Source organism: Siniperca chuatsi, linkage group LG9 (assembly GCF_020085105.1).
Source record: "Siniperca chuatsi isolate FFG_IHB_CAS linkage group LG9, ASM2008510v1, whole genome shotgun sequence".
Taxonomy (NCBI): domain Eukaryota; kingdom Metazoa; phylum Chordata; class Actinopteri; order Centrarchiformes; family Sinipercidae; genus Siniperca; species Siniperca chuatsi.
This window is the reverse complement of record NC_058050.1, coordinates 889352-910500: the sequence shown is the minus strand read 5'-3', so window position 1 is coordinate 910500 and position 21149 is coordinate 889352. Positions and strand designations below refer to the sequence as shown.

General features: G+C 47.2%; 1 protein-coding gene across 4 annotated transcripts in view; it reads left to right on the top strand.

The window, feature by feature from the left end:
- The window catches only part of tg (thyroglobulin), a 49804-nt gene that overhangs the window by 17977 nt on the left and 10678 nt on the right, over positions 1–21149 (top strand). For 3 of the 4 annotated variants that reach the window (XM_044206814.1, XM_044206812.1, XM_044206811.1), the window contains exons 5-26: positions 566–663; positions 1750–1905; positions 2462–2621; positions 5957–6063; positions 6212–6358; positions 6699–6884; positions 7083–7585; positions 8624–9008; positions 9539–9577; positions 10327–10557; positions 10972–11076; positions 11426–11503; positions 13846–13949; positions 14280–14391; positions 14484–14645; positions 14886–15071; positions 16185–16312; positions 17446–17599; positions 17953–18111; positions 18296–18439; positions 19514–19678; positions 19775–19879. In XM_044206814.1, the coding sequence (XP_044062749.1) occupies positions 566–663; positions 1750–1905; positions 2462–2621; positions 5957–6063; positions 6212–6358; positions 6699–6884; positions 7083–7585; positions 8624–9008; positions 9539–9577; positions 10327–10557; positions 10972–11076; positions 11426–11503; positions 13846–13949; positions 14280–14391; positions 14484–14645; positions 14886–15071; positions 16185–16312; positions 17446–17599; positions 17953–18111; positions 18296–18439; positions 19514–19678; positions 19775–19879 (3614 nt within the window). Of the gene's footprint in view, positions 1–565; positions 664–1749; positions 1906–2461; positions 2622–5209; positions 5215–5956; positions 6064–6211; positions 6359–6698; positions 6885–7082; positions 7586–8623; positions 9009–9538; positions 9578–10326; positions 10558–10971; positions 11077–11425; positions 11504–13845; positions 13950–14279; positions 14392–14483; positions 14646–14885; positions 15072–16184; positions 16313–17445; positions 17600–17952; positions 18112–18295; positions 18440–19513; positions 19679–19774; positions 19880–21149 lie in introns of those variants that run through there. The other variant, XM_044206815.1, reaches the window with a different exon arrangement.

Genomic DNA, 21149 nt, shown 5'->3' with positions numbered 1-21149 from the left:
TATCACAGAGGAAAGTCTTAAGCTTACTCTTAAATGTGGAGATGGTGTCTGCCTCCTGAACCCAAACTGGGACCTGGTTCCACAGGAGAGGAGCTTGATACAGATAACTAGCTACCTGTAGCCTGTATTTCTACATCTGTGTTTTAAAGAATGCCGTTCAGAAAACAATTAGAAATGAAATAGAAAACTGACGACGTGAACTGAAAGTTAGAGAATATAGAATGAAACACAATCATTTAGACCTGATGATGGCTCCACGCTGTTAGTCCACCACACAGGTCTAAATAAAGAGACCGTATGTAATGCCTCGGCCCGAGTTATAAATCAAACTGACTTCTGAGGAGGGCCCGAACGGACAAACTGAGCATTCAGCCAACTTTTTACGATTTTTACGCAATGGAGCATCATTTCACTGTTTTTATCGCAAATTTTTCATCAGCATATTTAAGCAAATAACATCCCATCATTACATTTATTTTTTGAAGTTTGATAACAAAATGTCTTATTCGCTGTTTACCAGTAAAGTTACGTGTGTGTGTGTGTGTGTGTGTGTGTGTGTGTGTAGACCTGTGCAGTGCAGTGGGCGGGGTCAGGAGTGCTGGTGCGTTGATGCTAAAGGTCAGGAGGTCGTCGGGACTCGAACCAACAGCTCTGCTCCTCACTGTGAGAAACACGACGACACTTTAACACGTTTTGATTGATCACAGCTGTTACTGATCACATGTTATATAGATATACCGTATATGTGAGTTGTTTTTGTAAGTTGTGTTTCCCATCTTTGTGTTTTCAAATTCTTGTGTTTAGATGTTTTTATTACAATTAGACTGTGGTGCGTAGACAAAAACAGTCTCACAAGAGTAGTAAGTAAATAAAAAAACTATAAAAACATTTTTTCACATTTTATTTGATTTAAATTTTTAATAATACAAATCTAGCAAATAAGACATTAAGATGAAATAAGTTATTGATAAATAAGTGATTTCCATAATAATGGTAGTACAACCCCTCCCAAAAAAGAAATGCAAAAAAGCGTCTGTTCTCTCATCCGGTATTAAAAGCGAGGGCGCCCCCCCCCCCCCCCAGGTGGACATTACGTCCTTGAGCACAATTACGATGTTTCGTCTTCATCAGGTGATATTCGACATGAAGAAGACGATCAAATTATTTACAACATGAAACTCCAAGATATCAGTTCCATATCGATCACTGGTGCAGTCAGATGGTTAAGATCATCTGAATGTGTCTCTACCTGTCTCTGTCTCTACCTGTCTCTGTCTCTCTCTCTGTCTCTTTCTCTCTCTCTCTACCTCTCTCTCTCTCTACCTGTCTCTCTCTCTACCTGTCTCTTTCTCTCTCTCTCTACCTGTCTCTGTCTCTACCTGTCTCTCTCTGTCTCTCTCTCTCTACCTGTCTCTCTCTCTCTTTCTCTCTACCTGTGTCTCTCTCTCTCTTTCTCTCTACCTGTCTCTCTCTACCTGTGTCTCTCTCTACCTGTCTCTCTCTCTACCTGTCTCTCTCTCTACCTGTCTCTCGCTCTACCTGTCTCTCTCCCTCTACCTGTCTCTCTCTCTCTCTCCACCTGTCTCTCTTTCTGTCTCTCTCTCTCTCTCTACCTGTCTCTCTCTGTCTCTCTCTCTCTACCTGTCTCTCTCTCTCTCTCTCTACCTGTCTCTCTCTCTCTCTCTCTACCTGTCTCTGTCTACCTGTCTCTCTCTCTCTCTCTCTCCACCTGTCTGTCTCTGTCTGCAGGTGCGTCTCCCTGCCAGCTGCAGTCGGTCCTGCAGTGTTCTCCTTCAGGACTCTTTGAGTCAGTTCAGTGTGACTCCAGCAGGGGGCAGTGTTGGTGCGTGGACCAGGACGGCATGGAGCTCTACGGGACCAGACAGACCGGGACCCCTCAGCGCTGTAAGTACAAATACTGCTGATACTACTGATAGTACTCATACCGCTGACACGATTACTACTTTGGATACTCCAACAAGAAGATATAAGTTAACTGACTCAGCTCAAGACATGAGCTGCGAGAACGCGAGCTCATTGGCTGATGGAGATGAACAGCTGGTGGAGCTGATCCTCCAGCCGCTGCCGTTAAAGCGCCGCAGAAGAAGAGGACGCGGCGAGACGACGTCATTAAAAGCTCAGATGTTGGAAACGTGACGCTTCTGTCGGCGTCGTGTGTTCATGTGAGGAAGGCTCCAGCCTCCTCATCGCTCCACGCACAGCTGATGCTCTCAGCTCTTCAGGCTTCATGACGTCAGCAGTTATTCAAACAGCTTCCACGCCTCGGACAGGAAGCTCGTTCTGCGGAGCGTGAAAACAGGTGGACACCCACCTCCAGAAACAGCACCTCTGATTGGTGTTTAGTTCAGTACAAATAATAAGCCCAATGTTGTGTTTAAGTGTGTTTTAACTGACTGCCTGAGATCATCAGGTGACTGACCGCGTGACCTTTGACCTGCAGGTCCTGGCAGCTGTGAGGTGAGGTCGCGGCGTCTCCTCCACACCTCCGGGTCTCGCTCTCCCCCGCAGTGCGCCGAAGACGGCAGCTTCCTCCCTGTTCAGTGTCAATTCATCAACATGACCGACAGAACAGAGCTGGATCTGCTGCAGGCCTTCAACAGGTAACACACCTGTCTGTCTGTCTGTCTGCCTTCAACAGGTAACACACCTGTCCGTCTGTCTGTCTGCCTTCAACAGGTAACACACCTGTCTGTCTGTCTGTCTGCCTTCAACAGGTAACACACCTGTCCGTCTGTCTGTCTGTCTGCCTTCAACAGGTAACACACCTGTCTGTCTGTCTGTCTGCCTTCAACAGGTAACACACCTGTCCGTCTGTCTGTCTGTCTGCCTTCAACAGGTAACACACCTGTCCGTCTGTCTGTCTTCAACAGGTAACACACCTGTCTGTCTGTCTGCCTTCAACAGGTAACACACCTGTCCGTCTGTCTGTCTTCAACAGGTAACACACCTGTCTGTCTGTCTGTCTCTGCCTTCAACAGGTAACACACCTGTCTGTCTGTCTGTCTCTGCCTTCAACAGGTAACACACCTGTCTGTCTGTCTGCCTTCAACAGGTAACACACCTGTCTGTCTGTCTGTCTCTGCCTTCAACAGGTAACACACCTGTCCGTCTGTCTGTCTGCCTTCAACAGGTAACACACCTGTCTGTCTGTCTGTCTCTGCCTTCAACAGGTAACACACCTGTCTGTCTGTCTGTCTGCCTTCAACAGGTAACACACCTGTCTGTCTGTCTGTCTCTGCCTTCAACAGGTAACACACCTGTCTGTCTGTCTGCCTTCAACAGGTAACACACCTGTCTGTCTGTCTGCCTTCAACAGGTAACACACCTGTCTGTCTGTCCTTCTGCCTTCAACAGGTAACACACCTGTCTTTCTGTCTGCCTTAAACAGGTAACACACCTGTCTGTCTGTCTGTCTGTCTGTCTGCCTTCAACAGGTAACACACCTGTCTGTCTGTCTGTCTGCCTTCAACAGGTAACACACCTGTCCGTCTGTCTGTCTGCCTTCAACAGGTAACACACCTGTCCGTCTGTCTGTCTGCCTTCAACAGGTAACACACCTGTCTGTCTGTCTGTCTCTGCCTTCAACAGGTAACACACCTGTCTGTCTGTCTGTCTGCCTTCAACAGGTAACACACCTGTCTGTCTGTCTGTCTCTGCCTTCAACAGGTAACACACCTGTCTGTCTGTCTGCCTTCAACAGGTAACACACCTGTCTGTCTGTCCTTCTGCCTTCAACAGGTAACACACCTGTCTGTCTGTCCTTCTGCCTTCAACAGGTAACACACCTGTCTGTCTGTCCTTCTGCCTTCAACAGGTAACACACCTGTCTGTCTGTCCTTCTGCCTTCAACAGGTAACACACCTGTCTGTCTGTCCTTCTGCCTTCAACAGGTAACACACCTGTCTGTCTGTCCTTCTGCCTTCAACAGGTAACACACCTGTCTGTCTGTCTGTCTGCCTTCAACAGGTAACACACCTGTCTGTCTGTCTGTCTGCCTTCAACAGGTAACACACCTGTCTGTCTGTCTGCCTTCAACAGGTAACACACCTGTCTGTCTGTCTGCCTTCAACAGGTAACACACCTGTCTGTCTGTCTGCCTTCAACAGGTAACACACCTGTCTGTCTGTCCTTCTGCCTTCAACAGGTAACACACCTGTCTGTCTGTCCTTCTGCCTTCAACAGGTAACACACCTGTCTGTCTGTCCTTCTGCCTTCAACAGGTAACACACCTGTCTGTCTGTCCTTCTGCCTTCAACAGGTAACACACCTGTCTGTCCTTCTGCCTTCAACAGGTAACACACCTGTCTGTCCTTCTGCCTTCAACAGGTAACACACCTGTCTGTCTGTCTGTCTGTCTGTCTGCCTTCAACAGGTAACACACCTGTCTGTCTGTCTGTCTGCCTTCAACAGGTAACACACCTGTCTGTCTGTCTGTCCTTCTGCCTTCAACAGGTAACACACCTGTCCGTCTGTCTGTCTGCCTTCAACAGGTAACACACCTGTCTGTCTGTCTGTCTGCCTTCAACAGGTAACACACCTGTCCGTCTGTCTGTCTGTCTTCAACAGGTAACACACCTGTCTGTCTGTCTGCCTTCAACAGGTAAACACACCTGTCCGTCTGTCTGTCTTCAACAGGTAACACACCTGTCTGTCTGTCTGTCTGCCTTCAACAGGTAACACACCTGTCCGTCTGTCTGTCTTCCTTCAACAGGTAACACACCTGTCTGTCTGTCTGTCTCTGCCTTCAACAGGTAACACACCTGTCTGTCTGTCTGTCTGCTGCCTTCAACAGGTAACACACCTGTCTGTCTGTCTGTCTGTCTGCCTTCAACAGGTAACACACCTGTCTGTCTGTCTGTCTGCTGCTTCAACAGGTAACACACCTGTCTGTCTGTCTGTCTGTCTGCCTTCAACAGGTAACACACCTGTCTGTCTGTCTGTCTCTGCCTTCAACAGGTAACACACCTGTCTGTCTGTCTGTCTTCTTCAACAGGTAACACACCTGTCTGTCTGTCTGTCTCTGCCTTCAACAGGTAACACACCTGTCTGTCTGTCTGCCTTCAACAGGTAACACACCTGTCTGTCTGTCTGTCTGTCTGCCTTTCAACAGGTAACACACCTGTCTTCTGTCTGTCTGCCTTAAACAGGTAACACACCTGTCTGTCTGTCTGTCTGTCTGTCTGCCTTCAACAGGTAACACACCTGTCTGTCTGTCTGTCTGCCTTCAACAGGTAACACACCTGTCCGTCTGTCTGTCTGCCTTCAACAGGTAACACACCTGTCCGTCTGTCTGTCTGCCTTCAACAGGTAACACACCTGTCTGTCTGTCTGTCTCTGCCTTCAACAGGTAACACACCTGTCTGTCTGTCTGTCTGCCTTCAACAGGTAACACACCTGTCTGTCTGTCTGCCTTCAACAGGTAACACACCTGTCTGTCTGTCCTTCTGCCTTCAACAGGTAACACACCTGTCTGTCTGTCCTTCTGCCTTCAACAGGTAACACACCTGTCTGTCTGTCCTTCTGCCTTCAACAGGTAACACACCTGTCTGTCTGTCCTTCTGCCTTCAACAGGTAACACACCTGTCTGTCTGTCCTTCTGCCTTCAACAGGTAACACACCTGTCTGTCTGTCTGTCTGCCTTCAACAGGTAACACACCTGTCTGTCTGTCTGTCTGCCTTCAACAGGTAACACACCTGTCTGTCTGTCTGTCTGCCTTCAACAGGTAACACACCTGTCTGTCTGTCTGCCTTCAACAGGTAACACACCTGTCTGTCTGTCTGCCTTCAACAGGTAACACACCTGTCTGTCTGTCCTTCTGCCTTCAACAGGTAACACACCTGTCTGTCCTTCTGCCTTCAACAGGTAACACACCTGTCTGTCCTTCTGCCTTCAACAGGTAACACACCTGTCTGTCTGTGTGTTGTGTTGTTTCAGGTTCCCAGAAGCCTTTGAGACGTTCAGTAGTTTCAGGAAGTTTTTCCCGATGGTTTCCTCCTACTGCTTCTGTTCAGACAGCAGAGGCAGAGAGCTGGAGGGCACAGGTACGCGCACACACACACACACACACACACACACACACACACACACACACACAGGTAATACAAACTGAGTTGGTAGTTGACCCCTAAACTGTACAAAACGTCATTATATGAAGGTGATTGGTGGTGAAGGTGTGTGCTTCCTGCGCAGGTGTGGAGCTCCTCCTGTCTGAGGTGTACGACTCGGCCTTCTCCGGTCTTCGGTCCGGTCTCCGCTCCTTCTCTCAGACCAGCATCTACAGAGTCCTGCAGAGGAGGATGCTGGGAGTCCGCCTCGCCCTCGCCGGACACTTCAGATGTAAACTCATCTGCGTTCAGCTGGGTTAAAGTATTAAACTGACCATTTCAGGGAGCTTCAGGGACTAGTTATGACTGGTTTAAGCTACTGGTGTGGTCCACGCGTTTGTGACATTAAACTGGATTAGACTGGTTTAAACTTGTCGTGACAGCATACGCTGGATCTAAAGATCTGTACTAGTTTAGACCAGTTAAACTGTTTAGTAAACGACAGTAACGAGGTGAGCACTGTAAACTACCCATTTTAGGAAACTTGAGAGGTAACATCTGGACCAGTTAACGCTGGTTTCGACTGGTTTTAAACAGGAGTTGGATCCGTCTCTCGCCCCTCTCTCTCTCAGGTCCCTCTCCCTGTGAGGAGGAGCGGCGGGCAGCGATGGCGGCGTCCAGCATTTTCGTCCCGTCCTGTGAGACCGGAGGATCCTTCGCCTCCAGACAGTGTCAGCGGGGGGGGCAGTGCTGGTGTGTCGACCCCACAGGGAGGGAGCTTCCTGGGACACGACAGCACGGAGACTCCCTGGTCTGCAGTGAGTCTCCTGGAACATGTCTTTCCTCAACTCATATGTTCTCTTTCAATCTCCTTTATCTCATCTCATCTCTTCTGAATCTCTTTCTTATCATCTCTTATCCTTATATCTCTTCTCTTCTCTCATTCCATTCTTGTCTTATGTCGTTTATTCTAATCTCTTTTCTTTACCCCTCTCCTCCTCCTCCTCCTCCTCCAGGTTCAGGTCTTGGTGACTGTCTCTCTCAGCGTCGCCTGGCTCTGTCCCAGCTCTTCTCCGGTCCCGTTGATCCTCCTTTCCGGGCCCCCTCCGGCGGATCTCCGGCCTCCTGTCTCCCCCTCCTCCGTCCTCTCAGGGAGCTCCTGCCGGTGGAGGCGGATCCGACCTCCTTCCTGTCTCACCTGGTCGAAGTCCTCCACGGTCTCTTCCCCTCGGTGGACGGGGCTCTGCAGGCTCTGGCTCGCTCCTCCCCTCGTCGCCTCCAGGAGAACCTGTTTGGCGGGAAGCTCCTGAAGAACGCCGCCTCCTTTAACTTCAGCGGGGCGGTGGGAGCTCGAGGGGCCCTGGGTCTGGACCGGCTCTCCTCTCAGAGTGTCACCGTCAGCCTCCAGAAGAACCGGGACCTGGTCCGGTCTGTCAGCAGAGCTCTGGAGGACCCCGCCTTCCTCTCTGCCCTCCAGCACACTCTGAGGGGGCTCAGCAGCTCACGCTCACTGGACCAGGTCAGACACAACACACCCTCCAACACCTGATCACACACCTCACTCTGAGGTAAACAAAGAGCCGGGAGCTCAAAATACATCTGAGAACACACGAGGAGCTCATTCTAACTGCTTTATATCCTGTTGGGCAGTTTAACCTGCAGCAATGCATCATGGTCTATAAGATCATCACGTGTCTGCAGCGTCGCCGTCCTGTGAGAACCACGTATCTCTAAAAAGTCTTCCTGAGCTCAGAGAAACAGCCTGTTTTCAGCTCTGTGACGATGCGTTTCCCAGCTGATCCGAGGGGGGGTTAAAGAGTTTATTCAGCTTCAGGAGGAGGAGAGTTTCCTCAGCACATGAAGGAAACTCTTCATCCTTCAGCTCATCACTAACACCTGGAGATACGAGGTTGGACAGGAAGGGGCTGAAACACTGTGATCTGTAAACTGAAGCCGTCAGACAAACGTAGGGAAAAGTCCAATATTCCCTCTGAGACGTGGCGGAGTGGAAGCAGAAAGCTGCAAGAAATGGAAATACTGCAGTGAAGTACAAGTACCTCGAGATAATATATACACAACGTCTGTTCATAGAGCTAAAAACGTAAAGTTTGTCCTGAGGGTGAAACATCATGGGGTCGTTAAGCTCTAAAGGGGTCTGAGGCGCTTCAGTATCTACAGTTCATGTCCTGAGAATGCGGTCGGTAGCTACTTAAGCAATATTACACGAGGGGGGGGGGCGTGCGCCTCCCGGCCGCATCGCTGTCGAGCCAATGATGACGTCAAACCCTCGAGTGTAATATTGGGATTACACAACAGTTACCGACAAAATAAAAGATATAATCAAAATGTTTTTATACTGTCGGGCAATTCGCTCTGTTTTCTCTGTTTCCCTGGAAACACATGGGGTCTGACTAATAACTGGTTTACTACTCCAGCAAGTAGGCTGGAGGTAACATCCAGGCCGAACCGTTTCCGTGCGCTCCAAACATTTCCGATAACTCCAGAGCGCCGTCGAGACGAAATGTTGTGCTTCAGTCCATGTTTGTTGGCGTTCCAGGTTCTGACTCCTCTGCTGCGGTCCTGCTCCGGAGACGGGGAGGAGGATGCGGCGGCCGTCTTCGTCCCGAGCTGCTCGTCCAGCGGTGGTTTCCAGGAGGTTCAGTGTCGGGGCGGAGAGTGCTGGTGTGTCGATCCTCTGGGTCAGGAGGTCGCGGGGTCGCGTACCGCCGGCCGTCGACCTCGATGTCCGTCCCGCTGTGAGAGCGAGCGGGCGACGGCGCTGAAGGTGAAAGGAAACATGGCGGCCGGCGCCGAAATCCACATCCCGGCGTGCTCTGAGGACGGAGACTTCCTGCCGCTGCAGTGCGTGGGATCGCGCTGCTTCTGTGTGGACGCTCAGGGAAAACCAGTGACCGCTGCGTCAGCAGGGGGCGCCGTCACCTGTAAGACATCACACTATGAGGCTGACACACAAGATTTTACATGTTGTTGCGTTTTTAAAAAGTTCAGGAACATTTCTGAAACTACGAAGAGCTGCAGGGAACTTCTCAAACTGATGTCTTCGGACCGGCGGCTCCCAACACGGGGGTCGTGACCCCCACAAGGGCCGATGAGACAAATCTGAAGGGTCGCTAGATGATTAACAGGATGAGAGAGCAATAAAACATATTTCAGCTGTACCAAATCATGTTTAGTTTTTAAGACTTCCCTCTTATCTTACGTTCATTTAACCGCTAAAATGTGTTAAAATAAAACAAGGGGGAAATCACTCTTTGGTCGGACCGTCACCGGCAGATCTTATTCATTTTAAGGTTAAACTGAGTTCCCCTCGAGGCTGCAGTGTCACCAGCAGCCAGGGGATTTATCCGGTCTTCCAGTCGTAAAGTTTGTCCTGAAGATGGCGCTACAGGGAAGGCGATCAGGAAGTGATGGAAATCTTATCGTGCTCTGCTCTGTGTTTCTGTTGTTTCAGGTCCAGAGGGATCAACACAGACGCTTCAGTCCTCTGCAGGTCAGAACAAACTGCTGAGTTTGCTTTAATCCCACATACGTTCGACATACTTTAGACACTAAGTGCAGCAGGAAACCACTTTGGGAAGATCTGACTTTTGCTGCATACAAAGTCTCTTAAGACGTTTTTGCAGTTTTATGGGATTATTTCCTTTCTGCTGTCTCGTCTCTGCTGAAAACAGCAGCGTATTAAACCAAAGTGAAGCTGCTTCGGTGCTTCTCAACCACAACTTTGATGCCACTTTTCTATCTTTACCGCAGATGTTTCAGAGCATGGAAATATATTATATAAATGTATAAACCCTGTATGCATGTTATCACATTTAAAATGAAAAAGAACGGTTTGATTTATATTACAAACTTTTTTTATTTAGGCGAGGTGAGATTCTGGTAAAATAATGTTTCTTTTTTGTTTATTTGAAGTTTGTGAATGTGAAATGTCGCCTTTCATAATGAAGAAAGCATTATTATCGTTAGAATCATAAAAGCATCCAGGTGATGTCAGTCTGCGCGACATCATCAGGCACAGAAGACCAGCAAATGGCAGACGGACTGTTTTCACCTGCCCACGTCTCACACGCTAACTTGTTAAACCGGGCTAACTGCGCTGGTTACCAGCGGTGACACAAACCAGCAGAATAACCACTAACTAATGACATAACGAGTATAATAAAGAGGAAACGCAATAAAATACTGAGCTGTATGCTAACCTGTTAGCGACACTAACCAGAGCTTGATGCTAACTTGCAGGTCGGTGCTCTCAGGCGTTCGCTGAGGTCGCCGCGTTCAGGCAGGAAGTGAAGAGCGTCATCGCGCTCTCTAACTCCTCCCACCTCCCTCTGGGATATGGATTCCTATTGGCTGAAGGTCTGCGTCTGACCCCAGAGGAGCTCCGGGTCAGCCAACCGCAGGAGGAGCTGCAGATCTCTGATAGGCTGCTGAGCCGCTCCAAAGCTGCTCTGCGATTGGCTGCTTTCTCCAGTGAGTCGCAGTCAGATGTTGATTCTGTCAAAAGTAGAAATTAAGATGAACGTCATAGAAAATTCCTGGAAATAAATCCGAAGTTCTTCGATCTCAGAGTAAATTTCCACGTTGAATGTTTTTAGTTTCGGACACAGATTGTCACTTCGTGTTCCTGCTGATCGTTTTCTGAATCGTCCGTCAGCTTTCAGATCGATTTGATTGGTTTCAGTTCGTTTCTGTAGAAATGAACCCGCAGAGAGACTCCGTTACAGTTAACGGCAGTTTACAGAAAATGATCAGCATGAATATTAATCCATATTTAGCTCTTATTCCCATATCTGTCAAACGATCGTTATTGGCACCTGTGGAGTCTCTGAAGGGCTCACGGAGAGTCACGACGATGATGATGATGATGATGATGATGTTTTTCAGCTCTCCAGATGTTCCTGCCTCCTCAGCGTCGTTCGTACCAGCTGTTCACGCCACAGTGTGACGCTGACGGACGCTGGCTGCACACACAGTGTTACCACAGCACAGGTGTCTCTCACACACACACACACACACACACTCACTCACAGACACACACACACTCACACACACACACACACTCTCACACACACACACTCTCACACACAGAGACTCACACACTCTCTCACACACAGTGTTACCACAGCACAGGTGTCTCTCACACACACACACTCACACACACACACACACACTCTCACACACACACACACTCTCACACACAGAGACTCACACACTCTCTCACACACACACACTCTCACACACACACACACTCACACACACACACACTCTCACACACACACACATTAAATACATGTGAAGGTGTGTTTACACTGCTTCATCACTCTGTGTGTGCGTTCAGGTCAGTGTTGGTGTGTTGATGAAGATGGAGAGTACATCCCTGAGTCTCTGACCGGCCGCTCACTCCACCTGCCGAAATGTGAGACCCCACACACACACACACACACACACACACACACAGACACACACACACTCTCACACTCACACACACACACAAATGCATAAAAGTACGCAGGAGTCAGATTTTATACCTTCTTTAACACTTCCTGTTTCTGCTAACAGGTGTGTGTGTGTGAGTCACAGCTGATGGATCTTCTTCCTCCGTCGTTGTCCAGAAACTATTAAAACACATCAGCGAGCCGCTCTGCTGCACCGGCTGACATGTTCCTCCATCACAATCAGAATCAAACACTTTATTGATCCCCGAGGGGAAACTCTTCGTTACAGCAGCTCGCTGTCAGTCAGTCACACAGGAAGAGAAGCACTGAGCAAAACATATAATCCAGGTCAGATACATTAAGTACCAGGTGGGTATAAGTATAAAATAAAATAAGTGTGAAGTACAAAGTGGGTTTACCGGTTGATAAGTATGTATGGTGTAATAACACAATGTAATAATATAAGTGACATTGTGGGGGCGGAGCTGGACTCTCTGGCGGTGGTGTCAGAGAGGAGGATGCTGGGTAAACTACACGCCATTTTTCCTATTTATTATTCATACCTCCATTACTGCTGCTGCACCTCTACTTATTACTTATATTATTACATTGTATTATTATACTGTATTATCACCATCAGCCGGTAAACCCACCTGGTACTTCATTTACTTTCTGACCTGTTTTATAGTTTTATAGTGTTTTATATTGTTTGCTAGTACTTCCTCCTGTGTGCGCTGACGTAAAGGCGAGCTGCTGTAACGAAGAGTTTCCCTTCAGGATCAATAAAGGGTTTCTGATTCTGATTCAGAAGTAATAAGTAATAGTGCATGAACTGTCAAGTTAAGTGCAGCTTATTAAGATGATTATGAGACGGAGGATATTGCACAGCAGTATTAAACAGAGAATATTGTAATAAGAGATATAAGCCGTGGTGCAACAGCAGTAATGGAGGTATGAATAATAAATACAAAAAACTAAATATTGATCAGGAGTATTAACACAGGATATTACACACTGTGTCAAGTATTGCAGAGATGTTAATGATCAATGTCCAGTTTAGTGACTTCGGGTCATACAGACTGACACTTAGAGGGAGGAGTTAAAGAGTCTGATGGCCACAGGCAGGAAGGACTTCCTGTGGCGCTCTGTGGTGCATTGTGGGGGGATGAGTCTTCCGCTGAAGGTGCTCCTTTGCTTGACCACGAACACACACACACACTGTAGTTTATTCTGACTCCGCCCCACACACACCGCTCACTAGTGGGGAACGGGCCGATCGCGATTAAAAAAACACCGAAGTTGATCGTGGTGAATTATCATTATCGGGATAATTTTGAAAATCCTCACGAGTGACTCGGAAAAGCTGTCTGGCTCGTTAACATGCAGTCGTTTACTGATTAACGCGTCTCACTGCCGTACTGTTGGCTGACAGCAAAGGTTTTGTAATTAGCACAGTTTGACTTTATGCCACGACGCCAGGACTTTATTCACGTTAAAGGATAATTACTGTATCTCTTAAGTCGGGTAAATTATACATAGTGATGCAATTGTTGTCTTTACCGTTTGACATCCTGGCAGAGGAGTGAAGAGTAGACCAGACTCGCACGATGTTGCTGTTTTTTATTTATTTATCCTTTATTTATGCAGCGCGACTTTATGATTCATGATCACCTCATTTAAGACTGTTAGTTTGTTTTTCACTAAAGATGTGTGTCCTATCTGCGATGCAATAAAAATATGTTTCTTAACCAAATGTCAGGGGAAGTGACTGCAGCATGTTTCAGTGCCATATTTTGGCCGGGATCATCGTCCCACGCCTGCTCACCGGAGCACCGCAGACAGGAAGTCAGACGGCGCTGAGAGACGGAGCGACGGAGCTGAAAAGTTGAGAACGTTTTAACTTTATGCGCGTCTAAAAACCGCTAGAAAACTTTATTCATACAGCGCCAGTTCATAGCAGAAGTTATCTCACTGCACTCTTCCTGCAGAGCGGGTCCGGACCTCTTTATAATACTATTTACAGAGACCCAACAGATCCCAAAAGGCGGCGCAGGTGAGGAGCGCAGGTGAGGGGCGCAGGTGAGGGGCGCAGGTGAGGGGCGCAGGTGAGGAGCGCAGGTGAGGGGCGCACGCCGGGCGCGCTGTACGTCAGGAAAACAATGTTTTAAAATGTCTCTTCATCGTCTTCAACATCAGGAGCGTTGGAGATGTTACAGAACAGCTCCGAGACAAACGCATCATCCGACACCAGACGGGAGCGTTTGTTCGTAATAACACGTGTGTGTGTGTGTGTGTGTGTGTGTGTGTGTGTGTTGTCCTGCAGGTCCGACTCGCTGTCAGAGAGCTCGGGCTCACACGCTGCTCTCTGGTTGGATGAAAGGATCTGACCTTTCCACCACTTCACCTTACCGCCCAAAGTGTGAGGAGGTAGGAACGCACACACACAGAAACACACACAAACACACACAGAAATGCACACACAGAAACGCACACACAAACACAGAAACACAGAAATGCGCACACACAGAAACACACACACACACACAGAAACACACACACACAGAAACACACAGAAACACTCTTTAGCTTACATTTATTTTTTTACTCTTTGCCTCTGAAATACATGTTGACATTTTCTTTTTTTCACTTTTGAATTTCGTGTCATTTCCTTTTGAAGTTTAAATGTGTATGAATCTCTTCGAAACCTCTAAACACCGAATCGGTCGGTGATGGTGTGTGTGTGTGTGTGCGTTTCAGGACGGTCGTTTCTCGGTGCTGCAGACAGGAGGCGCTGCAGGCTGGTGTGTGAACCCTGTGACCGGAGAGACGATGCAGACGGCAACACGGAGCCCCGCAGGACAGCTGACATGTACACACACACACACACACACACACTCTCAGTGATGTGTTCACTGTTACACTTCAGTCAGTAAACTGGTAAACTGTGTGTGGTGCGTTCAGGTCCCAGCTGGTGTGAGCTGCAGGGTTTCCAGTGTCGCCCCGACGGCTCCTTCGTCCCACTGCAGTGTGATGTCACTTCCTGTTGGTGCGTCTCTGAGGACGGGCAGGAAGTGGGCGGGACCCGAACGCCTCGACAGACGGGACGGACGCCGTCATGTGACCGTGAGCGCTAACACCCCCCTCTCTGAGCCTCAGCATCTCGTTAAAATTAGGTTTATTTTGAAGAAGTAGAAGAAGCCCAGTGAATCTGCTGAGAGCTGAACTTGCTGTAGAAAGTTTTCTCATTCACTTCAACAGCCAGTTTGACCACAGCAGCATCTAGTGGACGTCAGAGGAACTGCAGCCAGACGCGCTTCAGCTCAGAGGAGGCTGCTGATTGGTTGTTGTTGTTCCCCTCTCCAGGTCCTCTCTGTCCCGACTCCGGCGTTACCCATGGTGCACTGGTCTGCCGCCCAGCAGCCGACGGTCGTCAGAGCTGCGATCTCGTCTGTCACCGCGGTTACCAGAACTCGCTTCCTGTCAGCAGCTTCCTGTGCGTGACCGAGAGTCGGCGCTGGGACGACAAACCGCTGAGGGGAGCCTGTCAGAGTAAGAGCCCCGACCTCTGAAGCACCACACAGCTCGTCTTAACGTTTTAGATTTCTTCCCGCCGGGTAGCGTCGGTGTCGATCCTGCAAACACAAGTCAGGTTGAAGTGGGCGCCGTGCGTAGATATTGGGCTTTAACAAAACACTGTTATGGTTCTTTAACACTGTAACGTTAAAGCTGCGTCGATCCAGTTTTTGCCACCAGAGGAACTTCAAAACATTATAATAATAAAACTTTATTTATAGAGCACTTATCAAAACAACGTACAAAGTGCTTCACAACAAGATATCACGGTGAATGACGAAATATTAAGAAATAAAACACACTAAAGCAATAAAATAAACAGCCAGTTCAGGTAAGATCAGGATCTGCTTTCAGATAAAAATGTGTTTTGAGACGAGACTTAAACGAAGACTCTGACTCAGACAGCCTGATGTCTTCGGGCAGGTTGTTCCAGAGCCTCGGGGCCCTGATGGCAAAAGCTCTGTCCATATTAGTCAATATCAAAAATATAATTGATTAATGCAGGTTTTGGACTGCCATGCGCATTACATATTTGCAGCTGTGAAACTTTTTCACGTATATTTCCATGTTTCTGTTATGTTTTTATTTGTCTTTCAATTCAGTTCAAAAAACTTTATTTGTCCCTCGAGCCGCTCGAGGCAGACGAGCCTGCAAAGGGAAGAACTCGATTACACAAATCAGTCGCAGTGTTAATACGAAGGGATCAATAGCACAGCTGCATTTATCTGTACACGAGAGGAACTGCCCTCAATAAAACCAAACTTCCTCTTTGTTTTACGTTCAGACGATCTAAACGTCTCTGATGGCAGCGGCTTCGTCACGTTGATAATCTCACGTGCCTTTTTTTGTGTTTTACCAATAATTCTTGATGTAAACCAGCAAATAAATTTAAAATTGCTTTTGATAAAAGAGGAAGTTCTTCTACAAGAACGTCACATTGCATTTCACAACACGAACGCTCTTTGTGACAAATAAACCTTTTGGACTATTTTATTTTACTCTGTCTAAACACTGTGTGTGTGTGTTTATGCATATGTGTGTGTGTGTGTGTGTGTGTGTGTGTGTGTGTGTGTGTGTGTGCGCGCGCAGTCTCTCAGCCTCTGCAGTCGGTGTCGTCCTCTCAGCTCTGGACGTCGTTGTCGTCCTGCTCTCAGATCAGCAGCTTACAGTCTCTGTTGTTCAACATGATGACCAGCAGGGGGCTCTGCTCTGCACAGGTGAACACTGAACTTACCTGTCCCACACCTTCCACTTCGACGACGCTGTGCACCGTGAAAACCTTTCATGTGTCTTTTTTTCTTGATGGAAATGGGCTTCCATGATTTATGAAAAACAGCACAGTGTATATATGTTTCTATCATTATTATTATTATTTCTGTTATAATTCTCAGGTGATTTATTCATTTTCTGAATGTCTGACGTTACACAGACCAACATGATTTAAAAGAAAGAAGTCCACAGAGCCTGTTTTAATATAGAAAATTAGTATATTTTGAATCTGCCTTTGGATCTGTAGCAGCGTACACAGCAGGCTGGCAGACAGTCAGAGTCAGAAACACTTTATTGATCCTGAAGGGAAACTCTTTGTTACAGCAGCTCGTCTTTACGTCAGTCACACAGGAGGAAGTACTAGCAAACAATATAATACACTATAAAAACTATAGAAACAGGTCAGAAAGTAAATGAAGTACCAGGTGGGTTTACCGGCTGATGATGATAATACAGTATATTAATACAATGTAATAATATAAGTAATAAGCAGAGGTGCATGTACTGTTGAGTTAAGTGTAGCTTATTGAGATTATTAAGATATTGCACAGCAGTAATGGAGGTATGAATAATAAATAGGAAAAACTAATATTGCACGGGAGTATTAAACAGAATATTGCTCAATTATCTCAAGTATTGCAGAGATGTTAATGATCAGTGTCCAGTTTAGTGACTTCGGGTCATACAGACTGACACTTAGAGGGAGGAGTTAAAGAGTCTGATGGCCACAGGCAGGAAGGACTTCCTGTGGCGCTCTGTGGTGCATTGTGGGGGGATGAGTCTTCCGCTGAAGGCGCTCCTTTGTTTGACCAGCACGTCATGGAGCGGGTGGGAGACGCTGTCCAAGATGGCGTGTAGTTTACCCAGCATCCTCCTCTCTGACACCACCGCCAGAGAGTCCAGCTCCACCCCCACAATGTCACCGGCCTTACGGATCAGTTTGTTGAGTCTGTTGGCGTCCGCTACCCTCAGCCCGCTGCCCCAGCATGCAACAGCATACAGGACAGCACCGGCCACCACAGACTCATAAAACATCTTCATCAAAAGTGAAGTTTTTATCTGTGTGTGTGCGTGATTGTAGCTTCCCATGTCAGGTCGCTCGGTGTCGGTGTGCGACGATTCGTCGGTGCGTCTGCAGTGTGGCGGCGGCGGCGACACGCTGAAGTTGGCAGTCAGGTGGACCGCCGAGCTGTCTGACCTCCCGACCTCCGACCTCCCCGACCTCCACGACATCGGTGAGCAGAGACAGACGAGTTCAGACAACCTGTCTCACTAACGCTGAGGGAGAAACTGTCTACCAGACTCCATTCAAAAAAAATGCTGTTTTGTTCTTTTGCTGATAGAACAGAATTTAGGACTTCACGACTCTGAGTTTTTCAGGTAAATTTGGTACAGGTAGAATACAGGTCCAACTTCAGGCTGGGAACAAGATAAATCTGAGGAAGAAAAACATATTTCTGTATTTTGTTTCCTTTTTCTTCTTGTGAATTACTGGATAATTTCTCCGTCTCTTGTCTCATCACTTTCTTTTAAGGCATTCTGGATTCTCATGTTGACGTGCTGTTTTATTTTATGTTTTTTAAATCAGGTCTGTTTCTGAACGAGTCCAGACTCCTGGAGGGGGTCCGAGGACTTCTGGGTAATATCCGGTCCGTGTTCACGTCAGAACGCAAACTGGTTTCCATGACAACACCAAGCTTTGGCTGTTCCCGTGGTTACCACCTGGACAGTGACGGCGAAGGCTGCGGTGAGTTTATGTCGTTCGTTCGTCACAGCTGACGGCAATATTTGGTCGGTGTTTTGTCTGTGACCTTTGACCTCTGACACCTGACCTTCGCATCAGAGGGGCTCAAACTCCCATGATGCCTCAGTGTCTGTCCTGGAGATACAGCTGACAGACAGGGATTTAGTCTGTCCGTCTGTTTCCGCAGTTGTTTGTCCTGCTGGGAGTTTCTCCAGGGAGGGGGCGTGTCTTCTGTGTCCTCAGGGAACCTATCAGGATGAAGAGGGGCGGGACCTCTGCAACAAGTGTCCCAGAGGCTCCTCACCTGCTGGAGCATCATCTGTCAATCAATGTGAGTCCTCCGACAGTTTGACGTCTACTGGTCAGTGTTGCAGTACATTTAACCACTTTATACACAGTTAGCTAGTTTTAACCACTTTATACACAGTTTGCTAGTTTTAATATATACAGTTAGCTAGTTTTAATATACACAGTTAGCTAGTTTAGTCCAGAGTTTCCCAACCTAGGGGTCGGGCCCCTCCAAAGGGTCACCAGATAAATCTGAGGGGTCTTTTCTCTAATCTTTGATTTTTGGAGAAATATCAGATAATTTTAACTGTGAATCTCAAACAGTTTTAAAATGAAACCATGTGAGAAGTTTAGAGGACAAATGTCTCTTTGGTGGAACTGAAAACAACTCAGACTGAAACATGACGAGGAGAAACGACTACACACTGATTTTTATTTTATTTTTTTTCTCAAAATGGTTGTGAAAGTATAAAGTAGCAGAATATGGAAATACTCAAGAAAAGTACAAGTACTTGAGTAAATGTACTTAGTAACGTTCCTGCTCTCTAGAGGATGAACCCTTTAGATTTTAATGGTGTGAAAGCTGAACAACCGGACCGAGACCGCCTGAAAAAGAGTCTCCGTTCTGTTCGTTTGTGGTGTGATACTGGTTTCGTGATCTTAGCAGGAATTAAAAAGCTGAACGACTATCAGAAGAGAACTTTACTGGTTTATCACGTCGCTCCTGTAACTCTGTCGGACTCACGATGGACAGGTAAAAAAAAGAAAAGGATTAAGATCGCTGCAGCAGAACCAGAGATGTCGTCTTTTTATTCCTACATTACCCACAATGCAACTCTTCCTCTGACAGCTGGGTGGGAGATTGGGGTGTTGGTTTGTCACTGTTTCTGACAGGTGAGGTCCTGTCAGTCTGGACTAATAAAGCTGATGATCAGTAATTGATCTGTGAGCTCTTTGTGATCATGCAGGATGACATCACCAAAACTGTCCAATCAGTGAGTTGCCTGTCAGTCATGTGACTCCATGTTTACAGCTTCTGGCTTGTTTGTAAAAAGACGTTAAAAATGACAGCAAAGATATAAACTGAGTCCATTATTTACCTGTCTGTGTGTGTCAGGTGTGACAGAGTGTCAGAGGCGGGGCCTGCGGTGTTCAGAGCGAGGTGACTTCCTGTCAGCGCAGCCTGACTTCCTGTCGGACAGGTGGAGATGTTTCAACAGTGAGGGGGCGGAGCTTGAGTGGACCGACAGTGACAAGCCTCTGACCGATGACGAGTGCTCAGGTGAAGTCTCAGCAGCCAATCAGAGAGCAGCAATTCTTTTTTTTATGACTTTAGATTAATTTGTGTTCTTTTATAATGCGTGTGTGTGTGTTGCAGTTCTCATCAGGTTTCAGGCTGTTCCTGGATCAGATCTGATTGTCGGAGCTGAAGACACTGAAGTCCTGCAAACACTGACCTCTGACCTCACAACCTGCGTCCAAGGTGACGCGCGCCGTTCATTTTAACCAGAGTGAAATAACAGTCGTGTTCACAGGTGTTTTTGTCACAAACAGAGAGTTTGTGTCGTGAAATAAGGCTCCTAAAGGATCGAAATTCAACATATAAAGTATAATAGCAAAGTAAAATGTACATAATGTGATAAAGATGAAGCAGCTTTAAAGGACCATTACGGTGTTTTTCTTATGTTTCAGCACAGGGCTGTCAAACTCAAATACACAGCGGGCCGACATTGAACAAATGAACCTTTTAACATGGAACAAGCAACGCTTATTACCGTACGATATACAGTCCCCGACAACATTACAGGGAAATGAAAATATTAGAATTGACATTTGCTTTGAACCAAATTTCAATGTAAAATATATTTATTTTTGATATTATTTTTATGTATTTTTTAGCTTCCTATATGATGCAATTTCTTTTTAATGTGTTTATTCCGACAAAAATCTAGGGAAATTAATAATTTATTGACTCTCCGTGCCCAAGAATCACATCTGAACACCCATCTGGCACGCTGACAGCGAGACAGCGCCGTCTGATGCTGTGCTCCTTAGTTAAAGCCACGTCGGCTGCACATACGAGACGAACAGGTGTGTCTTTCACACAGGTAAACAGGTATTCTGCCGCCCACCTGTCCAAAAAGCTCCTGTTTTACTGTCAGAGAGGGCGTTTCTGGGTCCTGTCATCAACAGCAGAGCATTATGGGATTTGTAGTATTAGCGGTGAATGCGCTGTATAATACCGGCGAGCCAGCTCTAGTAGTCATTTGATATTGCCTCGCGGGTCAAATATAAATACACTGCGGGCCAAATTTGAGTTTGACACCTGTGTTTTAGCCCAACAACTGCTGTCAGCTGCGTTACCTCATGATGGTAATTTCACTTTTACAAAGATCAGAAAGTTCACCGACTGTGATGAAATGAGCTGAAACCAGTTGCTGCCTGGAAGGAAGGAGATCGATCTAGAAACCGAAGGATGATTTGAAAATAATCTGCAGATGATGTGAAGTTCATGTGATTTAGCGTCAGTTGGCTTAAACCTTTACAAACAGCGGTACGGTCCTTTTTAAAGGTGGGGTATGTGATTCTGGAGAAATCCAACACCACGACAAATACCACGATACAGAGCGAACAACGACTCAGCAAGTAATGTCACTAACGTTAGCTAGGCTGTGTGTTAGCTTAGCTCGGCTGTGGGTTAGCAAACTGTCGCTACAGCTGCTGCTGCTAAGCTAACAGCCAGAGAGGACGGG